Raw genomic sequence first — 26,258 nt, forward strand, 5'->3', positions numbered from 1 at the left:
GTCCTCTCCAAGTGCTAAGGAGGCTTCCACATCGCGTGAGAAGCGCGCTCTGCAGTCGCTCCCGACAGGAAGAAACCCCCTGCGAGGCCGGCACCAAAGCTTTGATTCAAATCCGCCTCACGTTCCCGTAGTCGTTTCTCTGACCCCAATCCTTCTCGCCATGTGCGTCCCAACTGCGCGCCTCACCCAGCAAGGACCAGGCTCTGCTGAACCTTGGGGGCCCCGAGACAACCCCACAGCAAGAGCAAGGACTGGCGAGGAGGACAGGGCAGTGGGGGCCCCCAATGCCACCCTCGGCCCCGCTTCCCCTGGGTAGGGTGACAGGCTGGGCACGGGGCCCCGCTGGAAGAAGGGTGTCGCTCCCTGACCTCTGTCGTCCTGGCCACTGATTTTAACCTTTGCCTCGTGGCAGCAGATGGCTCCTCCGAGTTCTGGAACCAAAGTGCCCCCTCTCGCGTGGTCCACGGGATTCACCTCTCTGAGACGCGTGCAGGCCTCTGGGCCGTGAGTCCACCCCGCCTTCTGGAAGCCCGTTCCTGGGAGGAGGCTGACACCACACTCTGTGCTGCCGCCGTCTCCCATGCCCCGCCTGCGAGAGCCTATCTGTCACCTCCCCGAGGACCGCTAGCAAAAGCAAGGCCAGAACTATGACAATGAGGGGAGGGTGCCAAGTCAGAGAGAGCGGGCTAGCTCTCCAACCCAGACAGGCCAGTGAAAAACAGCCACGCGGGTAGTCCTGTTTATTAGCTTTACTGGAATAAATAGAAGCACGCCCATCAGCACTGCCCAGTGGTTTACAGAGCCCGTCAGACATCGGTATCTGGGATGCAGATCTTCTATTTCCAACCAAGTTTTTCTTTTTAAAATGAAAACTCCCTTTCACAGGCAAGATATCACAGCAGGAGAAAATCCTCTCCAAAGAAAAGGCTTAATTGTTTACAGTGATCAAATCTATGAGCTATTTGCCTGCCCATGGCCGGGGCCCCATGAGAGGTCCCCCTGAGGCTACACATCTGGAGAAGACAGTGGTTCTAAGAGGAGGGATTCCTAAGCACCAGCATACGGTGAGAAGCAGAGTGGCCAGCCTTGGCCATCTCCACGCAGATAGGGAGCTTTGTGGCAGATGTGCCGTCATCAGTTACGACAGGCGACAAGACAGACAAGCCGGTTGCTATGAGACGCAGGGTGACCTTTTCCCCTTGGGCCACCATCTTTCTCTGTGGGATGGGGGGAAGGTGGAGGCAGGAGCAGGAAGTGGGAGGAGATGACAGTTCCGCTTCCGAGGCCTGACTCTACCCTTCCCTCAGGCAGACCGCGGCCTCCACGCCGCTAGCGGAAGGTCACGGGTGGCAGCTCACTGCCAAGACACAAAGATGCGCAAGCGACAGGAAGCGCGCCGTGGGGTCCCCGAAGACCACTTCCCTGTCACGCACTCATGCGTCCTGGCTGCCGGCATCAGAGTTGGCCGGAGGGTCTCGGGCCAAAGGACGTCTGTGCGTCAAAAGGATGGCTGGCCAGGTAGTCTCGGTACTCCCCGTCGATCAGTTTGGCCGCGTTACTCCTGGCGAACCAGCAGTCCACCTGCTCCTCCCCGTTGTAGATTTTCCGCTGTTTCCAGACCACCGGGACCTGGTGTCCTCTCACCTTCAGGACGGTCTCCGCCGGCTTGCCTGCCTTCGGGGACGGAGGACCGGAGGGCTCCGCGGTGAGCCTGGCGTCCCGGCTCAGGAACTGACCTGGGGGGACACAAGAGACCATCGGGTCTGAGCCAAGTGCAGGGCAGCCCTGCGGCGAAATAGCTCATGCCAATGTCGGGCCCTGGTGAGCAGCCAGTGCACGGGGCTACCTACGGGTGGGGGACAGATGCGCCCAGAGGCTGGTGCACCTGACTGCCCTCACAGGCCACGCTCTCCCAGCAGACTCACACCTCTCTGCCTGTTTGCGGGGTGCGGACAGGGGAGTCCTAGGTTGGGCTCGCCACGGCCTCCCCTTCTGGAAGCTGGCTGTTAACACTGGAAAGCTGCCTAACGACTCATCTAGACAAGTGACCACCATCTCCGCATGAGCTGGGAGAGAGCACGGGCCGGACAGGGAAGGAGGCTGGGGTCTTCCCTCTCCTCCAGGCCACAGCCCCGCTCCCAGACTGAGTCTTCGGTGGGTGTGGAAAGCCCAGTTCGGCCGTTCCTGATCCGCACCCCCAGAATTCTGTGGGTCAAGCGAGGGCACGGCTAAGGCTGCAGGAATCCCGGCCCACGTCTGGGCGAGGCGGCTCCTGCTTGGCAGTCAAGTGGGACAGAAACACGTCCAGCTCGAGTGCCAGGAAATGCTGCTTTCTAAACTGGGCCCTGGCGGCAGCTCACCCTTTACTTTTGGGCAAGAGGCCCACATGGGCCTGCACGTCGAAAACAGCCAGAGAGGCCGCCGGCCTGCTGCTCAGGGCCGGGTGGGGGACGCGCGCCCGGGGCTGGGCTGGGGACTGCCCTTGCCGGTATCTCCTTCCCCAGAGGCAGGAGCCAGACCTCAAGAGGGTGACCCCCGAAGTCTTTGCTCACTTTTCCAGAAGGCCGGTGAGAACTAGCGGATGCAGCCCCTTCCCATTCTAGAAAGTCACCAGGGAGCGAGGCCTGGCATCTCATGACTGCACTGCTCAGGCGAGCTAACCGTGTTGGCAACAGCAGCCTCACGCTGGGAAGCTGACTTCTGGGCTCTGCGCCAGCGTGAGAGCAGCTGCCTACCTAACAGTCCGTGGCAGTTGCCGGAGAGGCCTTTGCTGTTGGCGATGTAGAAACCCAGGTGGTTTCGCTGGTAGGGCGCCGGCTTTTTGTACAGGTGAATGAGGATGACGAAGGAGATGCTGCCCTGGATGGTGACGGTGACGTTGGCGTTCGCGGACACAGACACCTCCAGCCCCCGACTCCCCGCCACCGCGCTCTGGTTGCAGGGGAGGACCAGCCTCTCCCCACCGTCCAAGATGACTCTGCTGGGTGTGATCTCCAGGTAAGACCTCTCGGGCTTGTTGACCAGGATGGTGATGGTGCGGAAGTAGGTGCGCTGCTTCTTGTGGCCGCTTGGGGGCGCCGGGGCCCCAATCAGCTCTCCGTTCACGGTCACACCTGGAAGGCAGCGGGACGAAGGCAGTGGTTAGGGCACCGTCGGACCCGCGGGAAGGGGCCACTTGGTCCTGTTGGATGAGTGAAAGCATGCATGCGTGAAGGTGTGAGAGACGCCGTCCCCTTGTTATCAATACGCTGGACCCAAGGAAGCAAGGTGTAGGCTTGTCCTCCCCGGGGCAAGGGGAAGGGGCCGGGAGGAGAAATCGCAGCCTGAACAGGAGCCAAGTACGCAACCCTCAGGGCTCCAGGATTCCGTGGCTCTTTCCCATCCCGGATGCCATCCTGATCACAAAGACGCCAGGAACAGCCCCTAGGAAAGTGGGCGCCTCTGGTGGGGGGGGAGGGGGTACAGTCAGGCCCCCATCTCCCTGCTGAGCCTAAGTTAGGACAAGTTGAGATTTAGGTCAAAAGCTAGGAGGAAGCCTTGCAAGAGAACAAGGTTGAACACGAGCCCTGGGACCACACCTTCCATAACTGCGTCACGCGTCACCTGGCCTTCAAGAAAGGCATCCTCCTGGAACCGAGAACAGCCACACGGCCATCCCTCGGGCACTGCTACCTGCGTGTGGCTTGAGGGCTGTGCATATACTGACCCCTTTCAGCCAGCCCCTCCCCAGATTGCAGGGGTCAGAGCCCTGTTCACCTCCGAGTTCCGTGCACACAGAGCTGGGGGCTTCACGTCTGCCCTGCAGAGGAACCACGAGGGCTGGTTTTAGGGCTCCAGCTGTCCCACCATTTTGGTTTTGGAATGGAGAGATGTGGTAACAATAACAGATCCTGAATCTCTATAGCCCCTGAGCATTTACAAAACGACTTCGCATCTGTTACGGAATTTGGCCTTTGCAGTAGCCTGGTGAGACTGGCAGAGCAAATACCACGGCCTCCGGGTTACAAGGCTCAAGTCCGAGCAGGGCTTCCAGTGTTTGTCTTCCTGACTCCAAGCCCCACAGTCGACTTCCTTTAATGAAGCACTCACAGTCCTCAGTGAGTGTCTGTGATGTACCCCCTTATCTTCGTGGCCGTCCGTCTCAAGAACAGACGGGGGCAGTCTTACCTACATTATACTTGCCCAGAGGTCACAGAACGTACCAGAGTCTGCGTGATCAGAGACGAGCCTCAGGATGTCCCCCGGCTGCCCATCGATGTTGAAGCAGACGGTGAGCTTGCTCAGGGGGAAATCCACGACAAAATGGGGATCTCCATCCACTGCCAGACCAGCAGGCAAAACCAGGAGAGAGCGAGAGAGACCAGACATTTATGAGGTGCCTTCTGTGTGTACACACTCCCTTCTCCTGGCTCATGCACTGTTTATTTCACCCGTCACTGATCCTCGACGTCCAAGTGAGGAAGGTACCCCGGGCTGAAGCGACACACCAGCGTTACATGGTGTGCAAGGTGCGTCCGTGAACTCGGGTCCCTACACCCAGACATGATCCTGTCACCACACTTCAGCCACCGAAAATCATTTCCTGTCTCCTTCGGCCACCCCAGGCAGGAGATGCGGATGCGAACCCTCCCTCTCCTGTCACCGGAGCGCCACGGGGTCAGTCCCTGTGTGACAGTGGCCACCAGCAAACCCGACTGAGGGCGGTGACCATGAGGGATTCAGAGACACTGGGGGTTAGGGGAGGATGGTCGGCGATGGCCGTGGAAGTCCTGCCTCTCGGGCACTTGGACCTCAACGCTCTCAGAGTTTTGCCCACAGAGGAGACCAAAGCCCGTGGCCCGTCTCTGGTGCTTGTGCGTTCCCCTCATTTTCGCCTCTAGTCAGCACGAACAGCCTTGCCTCTTACTGCACGACAAATAATTCCCGAACGTTTACACCAACTCTCTCCCCTCACAAGACTAGAGAGTTAGCTTCTTCCTGATTTTTATGCCAAACACAGCATGTTTCTGAATGCCTTTCTGTGTTCCGTGCACACACATGTACACAAGCCTGGATAGGGTCAGTCTTTTCAAGTCACAAGCAAATTAATGTCCTCAGTGCAACTGCTACTAAAAAAACAAAACCCCTTCCTGTTCCTAGCATGACTCAGAAAGGCCCAGGAAAGAAGCTGGCTGATCTCTCCGGGACGCGCCTCCAGCACCCCATGATAGACAAATACAAGATACTGGTCTTTTGTAGATGAGGGAAGAAAGCAAAAAAAGACACCCCTAGGAGACCAAAGTCCTGGTCCATGTTTTTGGTACCCTGTAGGTATGACTGTGACCACGTGACAGTTCTTTGAGAGTTTCTTGTGGTCACACCACATCATTTCTACTCAAATCATCCACATCCTGTCACCAGGAAGGATGCTGCTTGCTTCAAAGAGGGGAGGAGGTGTCTGGAGCTCATTACTCCACGCAGCATCCAAGAGGGAAGTTTCCTCGAATTCCACAAAGCATGTGCGTGTTCAAAAGAGTTGGGCTTGCCCCGTCAGGGACCGCGTGCGTCCTTCTCTGCCTGGCTATCTCCAGAACGCTCCCGGCACGTCGAGCACATCAGCCGCTAGGCAGTAAGAGACTGAGGAAGGAAGGCGTGTACATTTCAAGACTAAAACCCCACCTTCGTGTTGCTGTTCCATCTGGATGCTTATTATATCCCAGGAAGCTGGCCAAAGGGAATTTTATGGTATTCCTATTGATCTTTCCCTTCTAAAGCCGAAGCTCAACATAATAATAATCATCCTAATAATCATAATAATAAACTGCACATCACAGATACTTGAACCACCGTGAGCCGAAGCACGTATACATCACGTCTCTGAAAAAAGTAACTTCTAAATTCAGTCATGATGCAAATGGGCCTCTGCTGCCCGTCTGTCCTGCTGTCAGCCCTTCCAGGCTCCTTGGGGAGGCAGCCACAGTGTTTACGGTTTCCTGGCCGCCCTGGTTCTCAGAACTGCCTCCTGCCGCTGCCTTTTGCTCAACGACCGTGGGTCCTGTATTTTATTGCCAGTTAAATATTTGTCTGTACAGTAAGAGGCAAGGCTGGGCATTTTAATGCCAGGGAACTCTGGGCCCTCCATCTGGAAAACACCTCAGCCCTCAAGTGACACACAACCACATTTTTTTCTTTACCTGAGGTTTTGGAGACTTTAATTCTTGGGCTGTATGGTTTCTGGAGAGCAGGGCCTAGAAAGAGGAGAACCCCACTGTTACCATTAAGGAGGATGAGATGAGAGGCACAGGCACGAGGTTTGGGGCGAGTAAAATGCAGCTTTCAATGCAGTTGTGCTCAGTTAAAAACATCTGTTCAAAGAAGGAGCTTGGCCACACAACACACCAGTGAAGGGGAACCATGAGAAGACTTGGTTATTTTACTCTTCTATAAATCAGATTGTATTCTTCCGGTCTAGGGTTTCTGCTTGTACAGGAAGGGAAGGCGCTGTCATACGTAATGAACAGTTATGGAATCTAGGCTCGGGGTAGAGTTGTTTCGTGAGTACAGAGTCTCATATTTGCAAGACGAAAAAAGTTCTGAAAGATCCTGTGAATATACTTCATAATACTGAGCTGTACACTCAAAAAAAATGATTAAGATGGTAAACTTTGTTATTTTTCACAGTTTAAAAAATACAAAAATATTTTTTAAAAGACAGGTATAGTCCAGATATAGTTATAATCTGAACCTAAATGTCTAGTTCTACATCCTTCATGGCAGAGGGATCTAACATTTCCAAGACACTAGCTTTGTACTAGAGACTCTAACACACTGAACCCTTGTAATGGCCCTTCAGAGAAATCATTCGTATCCACGTTTTATAGACCGGGAAACAGAAGCCCAGAGACATTCAGACACCTGCCCCGAGCCACGCAGCAGAAACAGCTACGCTTACATCCTACCCTTACGCTCTTTCTACCACACCCAGGGGCTGCGCAGAGCTTAGAGTGGGAGGTGTAGGCTCTGAGTCCCTGTCCGTTCCCTTTCTTTAGGAGATATGACCTTGGCAGGAATTTAATAAAAATGTCAAAATGTAAAAACCACGCTGTTTGCCACAAGCGGTTATTACTGAGGTTGTAAGGCTCTGCTTGGGCGGACGCCTTGCACTCTCCTTTCTCGCTTGTGGTACTGATTTCCTCCCGACAAAACAGCACGAGACTGGAAAGGATGGTTTCTGCTTAGATTCTGCGTGGTGAGCACGAAAAGGATGAAGTCTGTCGAGAATCCGCCACTTGGGTGTTCACATACGTGGTCAGGACAAGACGAACCCAGAGTCGGAGGGGAAGACCTTCTCCCCTTCCTGGAGGCAGGGGTGCGAGCGAAGGAGGCAGGACCCCCTTGGAGGCTGTGTGTTTGCCGGGGACGCGGCTTATCTCTAGATGCCCCCCCGCACCCCACTTCCCCACCCCCACACAACCATCCCCGCCCCCCCCCCCCCCAGCTTTGGGAACCTGCACGCCCGGCTGGTAGACGGCAGAGCTCTGAGGGACTCACTGAGGCCGGAGGACACTGAAACGTTGGGCTTTGTTCTTGCCCGGAGCCTCCAGTACTGCCCGCCACGGGGTAGGCCCCTGACCCTGACGGTTTACCCATAAACGGACTTTCCCCAGGACATTTCTGGGAGGAATGCCCCACTTCCGACTTTCTTCAGAGCTCTGACCCTTGCAGCCCCACAAACACAGCAGTGTCGCCCTCCCTCAGGGGACACTGGCTGGGGCTGGCGGGGGTACACCCACCCCTGCTCACCTGGCTGCGGGGGGGCGCCCCGCAGGCTCTGCATCACGGTCTCGGGGCCCACGACGGCCTCCGGCGTCTCGGCGGGCGCCGCTGACCTCCGCAAGTTCAAGGCGGTGAGCGGGGTGAGGAAGCGGTAGGCCAGGGCCAGGGCCTGCGCCTGCTGCCTCAGGCGCTCCTTCTCCTGCGCGTCGCGGCTGTGGCGCCAGGAGCTCAGCAGCTCCTTCACCGTCAGGTAGCTCCAGAGCCGCTCCACGTGGTTGGGGTCCCCCGCGCCGCCCCCCACCCTCTGGGGCTCCACGGGCACGTCTGTCTTCAGGATGACGAACTTCTTGCTGTTGCTGGCTGTGACCTCCACGTGCAGCTGACCCGCCTTGCTGTCGGCCAGCTTCCCCGCGATGACGATCTCTGAGCCGTTGAAGTAGTTGGGGAACAGGGTCCTGGTGGCCTGCTCCACCATGGCCGGCGGATAATCCACGCGGATATCGGAGAGGAGAGGCGTCCTGATCTCATCGTAGAACCTGTGGTGGAAGGACAGAGGGACAGAGTCAGGGCCCGGGGTGGCCGCAGCAGGACGGGTCCTATCTGCCAGGGACCAAGGTCTTAGAGGCCCCTCACGTCAACACTGCCCAGCAGAACACTTCACGGCACAGTAGTGGCTTGAACACCCCTGGTGACAGAGAACTCACTACCACACAGGCTTCCCTCCTCCTTTCAGCGGCTGGGGAGCCCCCGGGAGTAGCTCACACCCCCCTTCCTCCAGTTTCCACGCACTGAAGTCTTCTGCTTCCGGAGCAACACTGTGTGAGGAGCCTAATCTACCCTCAATGTTCAGATCCTTGAAAAACACCGGCATTTAAACGTCTTGGACACTACTGTGTGCTCCTGAAATCTGTGTGCCGCCCAGCCAACCCCCGCCCACTCCGCTTCCTGAACTGTTCTTCATACGACACGGACTCAAGCATCCCCAGCTGAGCGGCCTCTCGGTAACTTTCCTTATGTACATAACCACATTTCTCAAAGGGCCTCGTAAAACATGTTCCTTTGAACCAAACACATGTTCCAGGTGCGCTTAAGACCATTACCCTTGAGGAATCTCATCTTGACACTGAGGTTAGGCTTGTGTGTAACGCCTCATTTGCTCACTTTAGCTTTTCTCCTGGTTGTTCCAAGGTTGCTTTCTGCTGAGTAAGGGGACCAGCAAAATCCCCTTTCCAAAGACCTAGACAGCATAGGCTGTGGAAACCAGCTTAGCCCCTTCCTGGCTGTGTGTCTTGGGGTGTGTAGCGTAGCCTCTCTGAACTTCGGGCTCCTCCTCTCTAAAGTTGGAATGTTGAAGCAACTGCTCCTTCTTCCCTTCTTTCCTGAGTTCTCCCCACCAGCTGTCAATTACACCTCTTAGCCTCTACTCGGGCCAAATATGACCACATTCTCACCGACGGAGTGTGAGTAGAAGTGAGGCGGACAACTTCTGCAATGCTTGCTTGAAAAAAAAAATGGCTTCTTAATCTGGTTTTTCTTTCCCCCTCTTTGGGGCTAGAATTTACAAATGATAGGGACCTAATTTCAACCCTGCAGCTAAAGACGACACCTGAGGGGGTAAGAGCCACCAAAGGGAAGGAACAGGAGTCTCTGAGCGACTTCCTGGAGCAGAATCCAGTGTGTCCAGATAATACGGGAGAGGGTCATCTGGTGGCAACTTTGCATGGATGCTACTACCCCACTCCCAGGCTGTGGGGCTTGCCGGAGACAACAGATGTAGGAAAGCCTGGTGCATCGTGAGTTCTCGCTAGCTGTTGAGTATCGATGATAGTTTTGGAAATACAGCAGGGCAGCTGGTATGTTTCACAGTCATTGCTTCTGTTTTTGAGAGCATTACTAAATCTTAATATATAATGCACTACGTTATCCCTCTTTATATATAGTTTTGAGTAATTTTGAAAATGTGGGAAGCAAATCTTTTTATTTAGATCTCTGACCATGGGGCACCTGGGTGACTCAGTCAGCTAAGCATCTGCCTTTAGCTCAGGTCATGATCCCAGGGTCCTGGGATGGAGTCCCGCATCGGGCTCCCTGCTCAGTGGGGAGTCTGCTTTTCCCTCTCCCTTTCAAATAAATAAATAAAATCTTTAAAAAAAAAAAAAAGAAAAGAAAAGAAGAAGAAAAAGAAATCTTTGACCAAAACGCTGCGGGAGGGGGAGAATGGTGACGAGCCCCGAACCAAGGACCCACCTTTACTGCCCACTTCGGAGACCTCCAATTAGGTTTAGCATTAATGAATATTCCTTGAGTATGGCTACCGGACAGCTGCGAATCTACCCAAACCTCACTTTTCCTTTTAAATATCTACTGTATCTGCTGTAAAGAAGACCCAAGCTCATCACGTGGACCGGAGTGTCAGCACGTGCTCGAGTCAGCAGCGAGGTCACATTTGTTTTTGGCAAATGACAGCTGTGGGAAGGCTCCAAATGGAGACAGAAAACCCAAGAACTAGTTTCTTCTCCACCTCAAAACAGTAAGAGAATCAGTGGCCAGTGTTACCCAGTACACAAAATGGAGACAGCGCCTCTCTTCCTACGTACGCCTCCGGGGGAATGAGAGCAAACACCAGACAACAAGCCAGTAAATTCACTAGAACTGTCAAGAAGACAGTTACGACCATAGGAGCCAGCGGACCCCCCAACATGCAGCAGCCGTCCTGCCAATACTTCACACTGGTTTTCTCATTCAGTTCCGTGGACTGACCACAATCCTCGCTTTACAGATGACGATACCAAGCAACACTGGCTTCCACTTTGCCTAAAGTCACAAAGCAGGACCCAGAATCTGAACCTGATGGACCTGGGTTAAGCATCCCTTAGGACATCTCCCAGTGTAGTGAGCTATGACCCCACAACCTTCCTCCCCCTCCTGAGAGCCCGAGTCCCCCTGCGTGGAGAAGACGGACGTACAGACCCGATGAGCTGTGAGCCTGCGTCGTCCTCCTCAAGGACACGCCGCGTGAGGCCACAGTTCTCCAGCGACAGTTTCTCCAGCAGCATGAAGTCCACGTCGTTCCCGATGCCGATGGTGAAGATGCAGACTTGGCCTCGGGCCGCCTCCTTGGTGTTGTTGAGAATCTTGAGAGTGTGGGTCTCCCCGACGGTGGGTTTCCCATCGGTCAGGAAGACGATGAGGGACACGCTGCGGTCTTCGATGTCGTTGTGGGCCACATAGTCATTGAGCAGCTTGATGCCCCTCTGCAGGGCCCCATTGATGTCTGTGCCTGGGGGACACCACAAGGCGCCCGCTCAAGCCCGTGTGCCCATATTCTTCACCTGGGCGCATGGGCTTGGCCGTGTGTCACCCGCCACCATTCGAGCAGGAGAACGTGAGTGGGGAAAGAAGTCACCTGCACCTATGGGGTGACACCAGCCTAGCAGACACTTCCAAGGGGTTACTAAATGAATGAGAATGGCCCGGAATTATCCCAGGGTATGCGCCTTCTCCTGAACGAACCCCTTCACTTAGACATCTTCGATGCCTTTGCAATGGTGGTTCCTACACCTTTTCTGGGAAAAGCTTTGCAAAGGGCAGGAAGGTACAGGTATAGGAATCTGGAGGGAGTGCAAGTCCCAGAGGGAAAGAAAAGGCACTCACTTTAGGTCCATGCTTACTTTTAGTAAGTTTATAAAGCTGTAGACCCATCACCACGATCCATCTCCCTGTCCGGAGTGATTTTTAACCAGCCGCAAAATGTACTGTGTCTGAGTGAACCAGGTAATTTCTCCCCATTGTTTCACACTCTCCAGAATTTCTGGCTAAAAACATAAAAATACATGGCTAGGTCTGTGCGAACACACTGATAATTCTGAGATGCACACTGAGTTTGAACGTCAGGAAAAGTTACAGCTAAAACAGTATTTAATGTTGCTTTGGGCTCATTAATTTGCCTTTCTGAATGTCCAGCCTAGCTGCACATGACCTCTGGATGTGTGAACCTGGACAAAAAGGCAGGTCTTTATTTTCCCTTTAAATGAGAACTTGGCAGTGGTGCCAAATATTTATTCTACTTTAAGGCCAGGGAAAGCCCAGGGGAAGGGACCAACTTAGCTTTCTTAGTTCCAGACACCGAGGCACGGCAGAGTGTGGATCACACCTATGCAATGCCAGGATGTGTCCCCAGCTCTTAAGAACAGGAAAGTGCCCTCCACAGGGAGACGCCCCCACAGAGCCGCCAGGCCACCGTGCAGAGAGTTCCTCCCCACCCTCAGTGAACAGAGGACCCCAATGCACCAGCAAGAGGGACTGCTTGGGTGAAGATGGCCACGTCTCACTCTGAAAGAGGACTGCCCATGTGCCGGCTACTGTTTGAAGCACTTCAGGTATTTTAACTGATTTTATCCTCGTCACAGTCCCATTACTGTCTACAACTGAGTTGCGTAAACTTGGGTACAGACACAGCCAATGGCTCGTAGATGGTGGGGCTGGCTTCAGATCCAGACAGTCTGGCTTCAGAACCTATGCAACAACCCTACCGTTCCGCTTCTCTGAGAGGAATGAACAGACTGACTTTCTGTTCACCTGGAGAGCTTGAGGTGCTGAAATGCGGAGATGAAAATAAAGGAAACTAATAAGGTTTCGAAGGGGTGGATTCCAAAATGACACAATACACCTCAGCTGTTCCCTAAAGCTTTATCCCCATGCCCTCTGCCAACACACACACACACTCACACACAGGCACACACCCCGTTACTAATAGTGAGGAGTGCTGCTGAAATGCATTCAGTACAACAAATACTCGTTGAGCACGAGCTATACACATCAGGACCTGCGCTGGGAACCACGGGCCATACAAAGATGAAGAGTTTCCTCCCTCAAGGACCTGTCTTACCCCTACTTCCTCCCGTATTATTACATCCAATCTTCCATCTCTTTCATCACCCAGTAAATCGGTTCCTAGACCACACTGTTGTGGAGACCGGTAGGAAATGCCATGGCAGTCCGAGTTCCATCCAAGCACAATCAAGTTCTAAATGAAGTTCATTTGGGAAATCAGAGCTTCATCGTGGAGAGAAAACAATACACAGACGAAAGATGAAAAATGCAGGAAGAAAACTGAACTGGATTTTTCTAGGTTCCCCAATAACTAAATTAGAATTGACTGAGACAGCAGCCCCAGGAGACGGCCTCTCTGTAAAGGCCCTTGCGGAAAGGGCGGAGGGAGCCTGGACGGACTTCCATACGCTCCAGTGCTGAACACGGGGCCGCTGTACTGGAGGCGGAGAGAGCAGCGACAGGGATCCCCATGTCGGGCGCAGAAGCACGGCTGGGTAACACCCTGTTCTGGTTCTCTCCTCTCCCCACATCCTGGAACAACTGATGTGCCCCACACTCTTCCCCGGGCAACATACCCAACCCACGTGTGCCAAGACTCAGAGCCCAGAACTCTCCCTGTGTGCTGCATCTCCCTGGCCACCTGGGACGTGTGCTCTGCTCACTGGCACAGCCCTGCCGAGAGGCGAACAGCTCAGCAGCCCTGTCCCACACGCTGCCTCCCAAGGTGCCAGCGCCCGAGCTCCCGAAACATCGAAACATCTCTTTGGCTTTGGTTCCTCACCCAAGAGCAGTTTCCAAAAACTGCTTCATTGTTTGGATCCATGAGATAAACCAGGAAAGTCTCCAAAACCTATCAGGTATTTTCCCCCTAACTTAACCCGACCATCATCAGTTCAGGGCCTGGAAGATGAGAATTTCCAGACTTGGTGCTCAGAGAAACACAAGCTTCTGGGAAAGCTCTCACCCTTATCTGCTTTCCTGTGATCAGCTTCAGCTTTCAAATCCTCGTCTCCTGGCAGAAAATTGGCTACTCGCTTACTACCACGTCAAAGGCAACAGGAAAACAAGGTCTCGTATTTACCTCCGGTGGGCGACATGTGGTGAATGTAGACTTTGCCGTCTCTCACGTTGTCAGGAGTCACCGACACCAAATGGTCCTTCCACACTTTGATGCGGTTGGAAAATCCGATGATACTGAAGTGATCCTGGGGTCGCAGGTCATGGAGAATCGTGAACAGGGCATCCTTGGTCTAAAACAACACAGGAATAAAAGGGGTCACAGCTGATCACCTCCATCCTCGCGTCCCCTGGCCTGGAAACTGTCACCAGGAGAGAAACAGACTTCCTGCTGAGCAGGAGCCTGATGCGGGGCTCGATCCCACGGTCCTGGGATCAGAATTACGCTCGCCGACTGAGCCCCCCAGGGGCCCCACGAATGGACATTTACATCTGAGCTGTCACAGGCCACTGCAAGTCGTGCTGTCTCAGGCCTCTACCATCACAGCATCAGTGGAAGGTTCTTCAACTCTGCCTGACACCCATGTGTCACCTGACAAGCTCCCGGTCACTCTTCAAAACCCAGCTGATGTGCCCCAGCCTCCATGTGAAGCATGTCCTAACCCCTCCCAAGACAGCTGATTTTCTCCCTTCTGGGCTGGCACGGCCCTCACAATACTCGTGTTATAAAGTGCATCATGACCCAGTCGTGATTATTTGCTGTTTATCTTTGTCCCTGGCTGTACTGTGCGCTCTGGGTCGGCAGCAACCAAGCATCCTCATATGGCCCCGTGCGCGCGAGAGCTCCTGACACGCGGGGTGGGGGCGTGGACACTCGGTGAACAATCCGTGTACCTGCTTTATGAATGGTACAACTAAAGGCAGAAATACTAAGCAGGCTAAGAATTTAAAAGAGAATGAGGGCGCCTGGGTGGCTCAGTGGGTTAAGCCGCTGCCTTCGGCTCAGGTCATGATCTCAGGGTCCTGGGATCGAGTCCCGCATCAGGCTCTCTGCTCAGCAGGGAGCCTGCTTCCCTCTCTCTCTCTGCCTGTCTCTCTATCTACTTGTGATTTCTCTCTGTCAAATAAATAAATAAAATCTTTTAAAAAAAAAAAAAGAAAATTATATTAAAAAAAGAAAAAAAGAGAGAGAATGAAAACACGGGCGGGGGGTTGCTGCAGCCGCAGGGAAAGACCTCACAGGGAAGCAGGAATAGGCGGGTAAAAGGAACCGGATCGCGTGAAAGACTAGGAAGGAAATTCTGGAAAGCAGTGAAGGCAAGTGTGTTGAATGAGTAAAAGAGAGAGAGAGAGAGAGAGGGAGAGAGAGACGGAGGGAAGCAGAGGGTGGTGACAGGTGTGTGGAATGCCAAATACTTCCTGAACACCGAGGAAGTCAGAGAGACACCTGCCCCGTCCTGGAGAACCCCGGGAAGACGATACTGAGAAGCCGCGAAGGAAGCACAGAAGTGACCGCTAGGCCGCGTCCGTGTGAAAATCAGATAATTTCAGCAAACAGACGCGGGCAGAGCGCGCCGAGGCGGACACGCTGTCAGCCAGGAAGCCGGCGGGACTTCCACGACGCAGCCTTCCTTCCAAGCGCAGGCGACACAAGCCAGGCCCCGCTCCCAGCCCCACAGCCTAGACCTCTGGGAGGCCTGCAGGGCCGCAGGGGCGAGGGGACAGGACAACAGGGAGCTGTCCCCGAGACAGCACCGCTGGGAGCCCAGGTCTGAGGCAGGCGCCTGGAAAGGCTCACGTGGCTTGGAGCACCGAGCTGGCAGCAACCACCAGCCGAGGGCTCGGGCAGGGGAAGCCTGGGGTTTGTTCAGCTGCTGGCATCCTTCGGGATCCTTAAATAGCGTGCTGAGGACCCGGAGAGAGGCCGCCTACTCCTCTGTGGCTATTTTCCTCCCATTGTGCTGGATATTCTGCTTAAGGAAGAGTCTGTTCCCGCTTCTCCACCTCCCTCCCCTCAGCTCAGCAACTACAGGCTCCTTGTGACCTTGTAAGGCCACAGCTGCCGCGTATCCTCATATGCACCGAGGGACGGCAGGCCAGCGGGCTTGCGAGGCTCCGTTTCCAGTTGCATCGGGACCTTTCGGACAGCCTCCCAGCCCTCATCCCCAGGGGCCTGGGGAGAAGCTGCCGCAGTGGCCTGCAGCCAGTGCCCTCGATGAACGGCCTGCGGGCTCCTACTCTCTCCTTAGATGGGCCGGCAGCCCTGGGTGCTCCGCATTCTTGGAAGGCGTAAAAGGCAAGCAGAAAGTGAGTGTCCAGACAGGAGAGTGAATGCCAGGGGACCTCAGCTGGTGTTTCTGCACACTATGTTTACACGCTGAAGATGAACCTCAACCTGCCAGACTTTCCAAGAGTCCAATCCAGAAAACAGGGTAAGCGCATTCCAGAAAGATCAGAGGAAGCTCAGAGAGGCAGAGAATGTGCAGCCCAAGCCTGTCTGAAGGCCTGAACGACCCTGGAGGCAAAGAGGCGGCACAGGAGAGGGGTCGGTCCAAACCCTAAAGGGCCTGAAGGATGACAACGGAGAAAACCTGTGGAAGCTTCCAGTGCAAGCGCACGGACATACAAGGATAGTTACCAGTTATTCCCCAGGCCCTCTCCAATGAGCGTCACCTAAAGGGAAAGACCCTGGATGTCCCAGCAAGCAATGTTCCTTCGCTTTCTTTCCCACCCCCAAAGCTCCACTAACTGCCCTTGCCCACTAGGAAGGACCTGCCTGCTTGAGACAGGTAACTCCAAGACACACCCCCTGGGGTGAGGTCGCCCTGAAATTAACTTGTTACCAGGTGACCACCGGACACGTGCAAATGTCCTCCCTGGAGACCTTTTAAAACTGGCATCTACAACATAGGATTGTATACTTGGCATAGAGTTTCTGCGCAGATGAATACCACTGGGGGTAGGGGTAACTAGTGAGCGTGGCTCGTTGTCCAGCATTGCCAAACCACCCTCAGCCTCCAGGTCACCGGAGCGCCTCCAGCGTGTCACCACTGTTCGTGTTTATTCTCGGGGACAAGGGCTTTCTTCGGGGTACAGTATCCACTATCAGGTGGTCCGCCTGCTGGGGAGGAATCAGGGAGTCCTGGGGGGAAAAGGCGATTGGGAAGAGGCAGGAAAACCATGCCCTGTGCAGAGGGAAAGAAGTAAGGAGCACAGGAGGCCGTGGCGGAGGAGGAGCGTTCTTAGAGACTGGCCAGCCTCAGAGCCACCCATCTCCTCTGTGGGTGGCGAGCAGTTCCTGGAGGCGCCGCTCCACAGACACGGCCACCCACACACTTCCTGGTGATCAGAGAGCGTAATCCACAGATCCCAGCCTGCATAGGGACAGGAACCTTCCAGATGGTGTGTATCTGACACCACAAAAGGACGTACTCCTTACAGTTCAGGTCGTGAGGAAGCCCTTGGCCTGCCCGGTGATTAAAGATGCCTTTTAGTCCTACCTATCTAGAACAGCCAAGAAAGGGGCCTGTTCCTTCTTGAAACTATTTTATGGTGACGAATTCCTCTTCTCATGTGTACTCTCCTTAGGTTAGAAGGAGGAAGCATGTCCTTTGAAAACAATGCCTTAGAAGTTCATTCCAGCTCTGCCGTGGGGTTGTTGCTAAGTAAGTCTTTTCATCTCTGTCCTTCAGGTACAGATTATGCATTCATTCAGTGTGGTTGGCTACGGTCCCCATGTTGTAGTGGATCTTCACGATAGAGACATATATGGTGTCCTCTGATGTGTCCGTTGAAAGGGCAGAGCGGGGTCCCCGCAGCTAACGCATGACGCCCCCTTGGCAGTGCCACACCCAGGGAGGGGAGTGTCCAGGAGGCAGATCTGGTCGTGCGCTTTGGGTCCCTGCATTAAACTAGGATAAGGGATAGAAACCTCCTCTCCGCCTTCCCGGCCAAACGGAGCCCTCCTAGCTGCAGGCTTTTGGCACAGCCCTCAAGAGGGTGAGCATTCTGCTTTGCTAACCCAGGTCGTGAACGACCATTCAACACTTCACAAGCAGGGAAGCATTGTGTAAAAAGACCCTCAGAGTGAAATGTCAGTGGAACCCATGACAGACCCCGCTGCCTGGCCGCCCTGGGGACCACCTTCATCATGGATCCCGATGACGCAGCTTTTCCCAAACATTTCTGTGTCTGAACGAAACCACACTCACGGGAAATATCTCTGACACAAAAGGCCTTTTGTACCACAAAGTCTGGATTCTTGGGCATCATACCAGGGGAGTCATGACATCATAGATGAAATCCAAGTTCAAGGGTAGTAGATATTAGCCATTCTGTGTTCTCAGCAGAATAGCCGTGCTGTTCTCCTAAGCAGCGCTGTCACTTGCCGCAGTCTAAAATGTTTTCCAAGTGCGTATATTCCCTTTCATTTCCCCACATGGTCCTTTTGAATGAACCCAACAGAAAAAGTGCCCATGATAAACAGCTTTTTAAAAAATGCCACGAAGAAACTTAAGCCCTTCTCACGTCTGAGCTGGGCCACAAATAAGAATTGTGATCAACAGATACACATCAGGAAAACAGCCCTAAGTTTCTGAGAAGCACACCCAGAAATGGACTGTGTCCACTATAAACTCTGCCTATGGGCCAGCCTTCGCCCTTCCCTAGGTGGGTACAGGCAATGGGGGAAGGGGAAGCATATTTATACTGTCCTCCTGTTAGCCCGCAGGGGGAAGCCCTTGCTGTCTGGGGAGCAATGTGTCCTTGTAGTCATTCTGTACAAAGGGACAGACACAAATAAAAGTCTGTGACTCAGGGGCACCTGTGTGGCTCAGTGGGTTAAGCATCCGACTCTTGGTTTCAGCTAAGGTCATAATCTTGCGGTCATGGGATCGAGCCCCGTGTCAGGCTCCACGCTTTGCAGGGATTCTGCTTGGGAGTCTATACCTCTCCCTCTGTCCCCTACCCTTTTCTCTCTATCTCTCTCTTTTTAAGAGAGAGAGAGAGAGAGTGTCTGAGACTCCATGAAAGTTGGCAGCATCAGATCCCTGCAACCTTAAGGGGCCTAAGCCCGCAGCAGGAGCCCTGATGTGCCGGCCATCCCAGCATCTGTCTGCACACCCCACAGGCTTCCACGCATGCTGCTGTCCCAAGTCTCCCTGGAGTCAGGGTCATGGTCAAGACCACAGCTGCCACAGTCGCCAGTAGAAGCTGTGGTCCGCAGGTACCAGTTATGCTTCAGGGGCGGGTATTTTAAGGCCATAGTATTTCAAGATCACAGAAAATCCCTAAGAGGCAAGAGAATCTCATATCTGCATACTACAAGTCTTTCCCTGATTCGAATGAACGGTTTCTGAAATCTTCCTGTGACTGACCCTAAATCATCAGATTTTTTTTTAAAAATCCTAACTTTAGGAGCAAGGCAATAAATTGAGTGAGAAGGACTATTTCTCTATAACATATTCATGCTTAGATCACTGTTACACTTAAAAAAACAAACAAACAACCTAGCTACAGATTGGTTTCAGAGAGCTAACCGGAACATTAAAAAATTATGTTACTCCACTGATTACAGTATAAAGACACCTGAGGAGGTTCTGTGAAGTAACAAAGGAAATCAGTGATCACACAATGCCTCTTGTTGCCTCTGCCACACACATTCCCTAAAACCAAACCCATTATATAAGTTACATTAAAAATAAAATTTCCAGGGTGCCTGGGTGGCTCAGTGGGTTAAAGCCTCTGCCTTCAGCTCAGGTCATGATCCCAGGGTCCTGGGATCGAGTCCCGCATCAGGGAGCCTGCTAACCCTCCCCTCTCTCTGTGCCTGCCTCTCTGCCTCCTTGTGATCACTGTCTGTCAAATTAATAAATAAAATCTTTAAAAATAAAATAAAATAAAATATCCAAACTATAATATAAGAAAGAAAATATTTAAAAAATTATCTTGGTCAGATTTGAGGCATCTTGCTGAAAGAAACCAAAACCCTTTTTCTACTGGCCAATGTGTTCTCTACAAAAAGAGTAGAGACTAGGAGGTTTCCATATAAATGAAAAATTCGGACTAGAAGTCATCACATCTTTTAACGCTTTCCAAGTTTAGTAGATGCTAAATAGTAACTTGAAATTTCACCAAGTAAACATACAAAACACTATTTCTTTAGTCTCTACATCTTAATGCTCATACTATTATGAAGGGGATATTGAAATTAAGCAAAACTGTAAGGTTCCTGTATTTAAAACTGTTATGATTTCATGCCGTAATTTCCTTGACTGTTTGAATTCTAATTTCAAAAGCTTTTTCAGCACAGTACTGTGCTAGGCTATCCTATGAATCTGTCCTGATACCTAATTACTTATGTGCTTATGCAATCTGTATAAAAATATACAGTGGTGGTTATTTCATAGAGAAAAGCAACCTCTTAGCCTAAATATAGGTGTTCCCTCAGGACTGGATCTGAAAGAGGCTAACTGTTAAATACTAAGTTCTGGCTAAATTCAGCCTTAAGAACAACAACAGCAAAAAGGTCTGACTAGATTCAGATATTAGAACGTCCTTTGCAATATAAACATAACCACATTCACGAGTCTTTGTGTTTGAAAATAACATTAATCTCACTTGAGAAGCAAACTCATGTTAATGCTCTGGCTAATGTTAAGATTCATTACCTAATGTTTTGACTTTTTTTTGACAAATGTATGAAACATTTGCCTAATAATGTCATTTGTGCATTTTTCTAAAAGGCTCTCTGCCAATAACATTAACATCTTTGATTCCTTAGAGATTAAGCACATCCATCTTTTATGCTTTATGTGTAAACAACTCAAGGCTCAAAAAGTTATTTTTTTCACTTCTCTTCTTAAGGAAGGTTGATACTCCTCGGGATTTTCTCTCAGTGTTGATCCCACACTTCTCACCCTGGCCAAAGATGCGGCCCTACCTCTTCTGTGTGCAGGCTCCCGGCGGCCATCCGCAGGGGTGGCTTCCGGTGCTAACAGGAAGTGAATAAGAGGATGCTGACCATTTTCACCCATGTTCACACATCTCCTTGGTAACTGGTGTTCTTCATCCGTGTTCTGACACACCTACTGACCGACCTGACCAGGTCCTCAGTCCCCTGCCCCTGGTCTAAATTGTTAACTTTATATTGCCCAACAGCGTGTTTGGATTCTGAAGCCCTGCCTCTTTCATTCTACAGATTTTGTGTGTGTGTGTGTGTGTGTGTGTGTGAGAGAGACTGATTCTTTGCCCTTTGACTCATTCAACTTTCCCCTACATGTGAGTTCTCACGATTCCTGTTTCCCTGGTGTGGGTCCACCCTATGCCAGTTGCTATAAATCTCCGAGGATGTGCCTTGACAAACATTAAGAACATGAGAGAAAGATTGGGGAGGCTTAGAGAAAGCGACGCCCAGTACAAAACAGTGGAAGAGCTAATAAGTAAACATGGCATATCTGCACATGTGGACAGTATCCACAAGAAACTATGTAGAGGAAGCGGAGTCATCCATCACCAGGCAGGGAGAGCAAAGACATCCCTGTGTCTCCTTCAGTGTCCCATACTCTTAAAGACGCTGTGAGACTGGAAAGTGAAATTCTGGTAGCAGGAGGGAAGAGATTCTAAAATTAGGTGAACTTCATTCTTGGGGGTTGGTTACTTTTTCTTCTGAATGTTGGTAACACTCAACCCTATTTGTAGAAGGGGACTGATTCTGGAGAGCTAGGTCAGGAGCAGAGAAGGCAGGAGTTTTTCTCTGCTCACTGTTCCGCCGGCGGTGCTGCCCTTCAAAGGAAGCAGCTTTATGCAAGACTCTTAGGCTCAAGGGCCCACTTTCCAGCAATGGCATATTCACTCCTGCTTCATGACTTTTTTCAGGTTTTTCCTCAACCAAGAATTCACTCCCTCCTTTCCTGTCAAGAAAACTGTCCTAGGGGTGCCTGGATGCCTCAGTTGGTTAAGCTTCTGCCTTTGGTTCAGGTCATGATCCTGGGGTCCTGGGATCAAGCCCTGCATGGGGCTCCCTGCTCAGCAGGAAGTCTGCTTCTCCCTCTCTCCCTCCCCCTCACCCCGACTCATGCTCTCTCTCTCTTTCAAATAAGAAAATAAAAAGAAAACGAAAAGAAAAGAAAACTGGGTCCCATCTTCAAGGACTAGTTCCTATGTCATCTCTGTCATTAATCTTTTGTTGAGTACCTCAAGCTCTTTATCATCCCTAAAATTCTTTCTACTGTCTATGTGACATGTTGGTTTGATGAACGTGTGATTGTTCCATATTTCTCTTCTCCAGCAAAATTCTAATGTCCTTTTTAAAAAATTTTTTTAAATTTAAATTTAATTTAATTAACATCTGGTATATCATTAGTTTCAGAGTGACTCATCACATGCACAGAACACCCAGTGCTCATTCCATCTCGTGGCCTCCGTAATGTCCAGCACCCCACCTGCTTCCCCTCCAGCAACCCTGAGTTTGTTTCCTATAGCTAGGAGTCTCTTAATGATTTGCCTTCCTGTTTTCTTCTAATTTTTTCTAAGGCCCTTAATTAGAGTGACTTAAACAGACTTCGCTGGTACCCACGTTTTCTCTTGCTTCCATGCTTGGCTCATGCTATCTGTCTCCCTCTGTTTGGCTCTTCTATCCTTTCCCACCCCACCAACTTGACTAACTTCTAAAGACCTTGAAGTCTCAACTACACCCTGGCTCTGAGAAGTCCATGATCCCCTTCTCCACTCCTACAAAGAACTGATTGGCTCCTGCTCTGTGCCATGACCAGACCATACACACACCTTGACCACAGGAGCGCTCTGCAAACAACTGTCACATGACTTTCCTTCTCCTCTGGACCCCTCAAGAGAAAAGGTTCTGTCATATTTATCTTTGTGTCCCCTATATCTAGTGCCTCTCCCACTGCATATGATCAATATTTGTCTCATTCCTTGAGAATCTGGAGTCTGGAGCCAAAGCCAAGGTGGGATCAGGAGGCAGAGTTGGGAGTCCCGCAGGAGGGAGGGGGCAGCGTGCTGTGGGGCAGGGCAGCACTGAAGAATTCCACCCAGGTGCCGGTTCCCCAGCCAGCAGGGGGCAGGCAGTCCCTGATAAGACCCCCATATTTCTTATCTCATTCAGTCCTCGTGAATTGACAGAATTCCTCTCCTTGTTATTTGCAGCAAGTTTCCTCTTGGGCCCTCCCTAGCCCTTGATGGAGAAAGTCTGATGACCTGACCGCCAAGTCTTGAGTACAAAGTTAGGACGCCAGAAAGGAGAAGCCAGGCTTCTAGGACACCAGGACCGTGCTGTCAGATGCTGACTAGGAGGCGGACCCCCTGAGCAGATCATGTGGGAGAACTCAGACCTCTAGTGTGTTCACTTTTTCTTTGTAGGAGAGCCACGCAGTGCCTTCATTCAGGGAACCACAGAACTTCTTAAATGTGGCCTCATCTGGATAAATCTTCACTGCTCCAACAAAACGTTTCTTAAATGGGGTCCTCCGACTTATAATTAGACCATCATTGTGGAGGGGAGAATCTTTTTGAAACAAAAAATCCACGTTTTCAGTGGTGACCCGGGGGAAAGAATACTGTGCCCTCTATCCATCATCTGTTTCCTCATATTCTGAGTCAGAGTCAAAAACACATTTTCCCCATTGCCTTCTGTCCCCTGCCCGAAGCCCCAGATCTTTGTTTTGCAATGTATTTCTGACCACACAACTACTGGTGGCCATGTCTGGACAAGAGCAGCCCCGTCGGCGAGAATGAATACTACCAACTGAAACAATCTCTAGTTTGCCCATTAGTCACCCCCGCCGACCAGGGTCAGAGGACGGCGGCCTGGGGAACAAATCCAGCCTGCTGCCTGTTGTTGCATAAACACGGCTTCTGTGCAGATGGCCTGTGGCTGCCTCTGCGCCATGTGGCACACTTGACGAGTAGGACAGAGACCATCTTGTCTGTCCCCATCGAAAAAGTTTCTTGACCTTTGTTCTAGAAAACCAGAAAAGGGAGAGCTAGAAATTTTTTTTTTATTAACTGAAGCCATGCTTTCAGATGTTTACAACAAGGCCTGTAGCCTGAAAAGGTAAGCAGGAGTATCTCAACCTTCCATCATCCATCTTTACTCATTCGAGAGCCATATAGTGCCGATCTCTGACATCCTCCAAATTTCCAAGACGTGACCTCATTTGGCCTTCCTCCATCTTTCTTTCCTGAGTTCCTTCACTTGTTCAGGGAGCTGTCTCCTCTAACCAGGTCACTACTCCCCTGACCCCCTCTGGGTTCTGCTGGCCTTACCTGGCCGTCTTCCTGGCCATTCAGTGACCCTCAGGCTGCCCTTCCTTTGATCCCCACCATATAAAACAACCTAATGTTTTTTCCAACAGCTTCCCTTTCAGACTGTGGCAGATCCACAAGTTCTTGAAGAGGACAGCTGGGATGAAGGTCAGGACATCACTGGACCTCGCAGTCACCAACCTTGTCCTTCTCTCCCCACTTCTGTTGTCTCCATGCCAGCACTCAGGCTGTCCAACCCAACTCGTAAAAGGAAAGAAGTCTGCCTCCCCGTCCATGCCCACCGTGTGCTCACAGTTAAATAAGAAATCTCTGATGGTTAATTCTATGCATCAGAGCAGAACAGCTCCCTTCAGGAAGGACACCTGCTGGTGGCTGAAGCCGCTTAGCCTCTCAGGGCAGCTGACATCTGTGTGCACTCACCCCCATCATGTCACTTGAAGGTAGAGCCTGTCCTTGAGAGTGGTCTGACTGTAGGATCTACGTCTATCCGTCCGACGTAGATCAGGAAGAGCTGGGGGACACTGGGCTTGATGCTGAGCTTTTCTACTTACAGCATAAGTAAACAGAGCATTTCAGCAGAGTGATGTCACCTTCCTGCCCCTCACCTTCTCATTTATAAAAAGGGATAGCATTGTCTATTTCACTGGATTGCCGAAAGAGTCAATGAAAAAGTATGTAAAATGCTTACAGTGCTTGGTATGTACTGGCCACTCCATGGTACTTACTGTGACTCCAAAGTGTGTGCCACATTTAATGTTTAGGTGCTAGTGTGTATTTCAGCAAAAATCATTACCTACTCTGTGTTGGGCACTATGCTGGGCACTGGGACTGTGCTCTAATGATCAAAACCAAGATGCTTCCCAAATCCATGGAGCTCACAGATAGGCTATTTGCCTATAGGGTTGCACGTAAAATGCCCAAATGGCTGGAGGAAGATGAATTTTGGATGTGAAGATGAAACTGATGACCTAGAGCATGAAGTAAGCCAATGGATGATGCACAAGCAATGTTCACCTTTCCCCTCGTTTTAATCTGGCAATGACAGATAAGAAACAGCGTGTTTGTTCTCTACTCTCCAAAACGCATGACTAAATTCAATGGAGAAAAGAAGACAGACTTCCAAAAGTTCCATGGGAATCTAGGATGGACCCAGAATGGCACAGATGATGGGAACGAATCTGTAGAAAGCTCTACCATGAAAGACATCTGGTAAATGATTCATTAGCCTCTGATTGGTTGCCAGAAAGAGTCCGTCAGCCAAGTTCCTTAATATGAAGGCGGAAGTAGATCTAGTTACATAGATTAGGGAAAGGGAAGAGAAGAACATGTAAACCCTGGGCAAGAAAAAATGTATTTTACAAACATAAATCTATTGTATTTTGTAATGTATTATGTATTTTGAAAATACAAAAATGTATTTTCTCCTTACTGTTCCCGAGGATACGTATTTGCCAGTTCCAGGGCTTTAAGCATGAAACTAATCAAGAATCAAAGGGCTACGCTGATCACATTTTCTGTGGCTCTTCTCAGCTCCTGCTCCCACTGAGAGGTTTTCCAAGCTGAAATCAAGAGGCAGAAATCTTGCCTGATCTAGCATGAGGCCTCTCGCTCGACGGGAGTCACCAACAAAGGCACGTGGGATAGAAAACAGAGCCAAGTCATGTGCCAGGAACCGGCTGGAGGCTCTGTAGCTGTTCCTAAGCTGGTAGAGCCCTGGGTTCCAGGCTCTCAGTCCTGCTAGGACTAGGACCGGAACCAGAAAGTGCCCAGGCACTGACATACCCTATCGGGAGAAAGCATTCTAAGGATCTTACAGTTCTTTACAAATCAGTTGTTCAGATTAGTCAACACCAACTCTGTGCCCCTCACTGTGATAAGCAGAGTGAAGTACTTTGGGCCCATCAATGAAGAGCGGAGCCAAGAACCCCCAGGGAGACAGTGAATGATTCTTCATAGGACCCCAGGGGACCTGTGACAAATGTCCGATGTTGCCAAGCCTGTGGCTACATCGTGAAAGCTCCGTGCTCCGGAGCCATCTTCCCCTTCACCAGCAGGCACGACACTGTGTACAAGGCTCCGGTGCCAACCAAGCTTTTCACTTGGTGCCCTGGCCTCGGGGCAGCTGAGAGCTGCTAAAACAGGCAGCGGTTTTCCAAACACTCCAAGGCAGCGACAGGCTTTAGAAATTGCCTAGAGGCTTCTGACATGTGTTTGGCCCGTCCAGGGTGGTTCTCCGGGAAAGAGGCCAGGCTGTCGCTTAGAAGCCGGCAGAGTGCAAGCCAGACTTCCAGTGCCCAGTAATGGCATTTTCATACCAGGAATGAGGGAGGAGGGGGGAAGAGCAACTGGGGTGACGTCTTTCTCTACACTGCTCTTGCACCATGCTTGGAAATCCCTCCCGAAATGCAGGGGTTTAGTAAGAAGATTCC

At 51.6% G+C, this 26,258-nt stretch overlaps 1 protein-coding gene across 1 annotated transcript in view; it reads right to left on the reverse strand.

The window, feature by feature from the left end:
- Positions 1 to 734: 734 nt before the first annotated feature.
- The window catches only part of ITIH5 (inter-alpha-trypsin inhibitor heavy chain 5), a 72,946-nt gene continuing 47,422 nt past the window's right edge, over positions 735 to 26,258 (reverse strand). Inside the window, exons 8-14 of the mRNA XM_059183767.1 lie at positions 13,670 to 13,838; positions 10,726 to 11,035; positions 7,783 to 8,291; positions 6,174 to 6,227; positions 4,203 to 4,319; positions 2,736 to 3,113; positions 735 to 1,736 (exon numbers count right to left, since the gene is read on the reverse strand). Of these exons, the coding sequence (XP_059039750.1) occupies positions 1,456 to 1,736; positions 2,736 to 3,113; positions 4,203 to 4,319; positions 6,174 to 6,227; positions 7,783 to 8,291; positions 10,726 to 11,035; positions 13,670 to 13,838 (1,818 nt within the window). The 3' untranslated portion in view covers positions 735 to 1,455. The remainder of the gene's footprint in view (positions 1,737 to 2,735; positions 3,114 to 4,202; positions 4,320 to 6,173; positions 6,228 to 7,782; positions 8,292 to 10,725; positions 11,036 to 13,669; positions 13,839 to 26,258) is intronic.

Source organism: Mustela lutreola, chromosome 8 (assembly GCF_030435805.1).
Source record: "Mustela lutreola isolate mMusLut2 chromosome 8, mMusLut2.pri, whole genome shotgun sequence".
Taxonomy (NCBI): Eukaryota; Metazoa; Chordata; class Mammalia; order Carnivora; family Mustelidae; genus Mustela; species Mustela lutreola.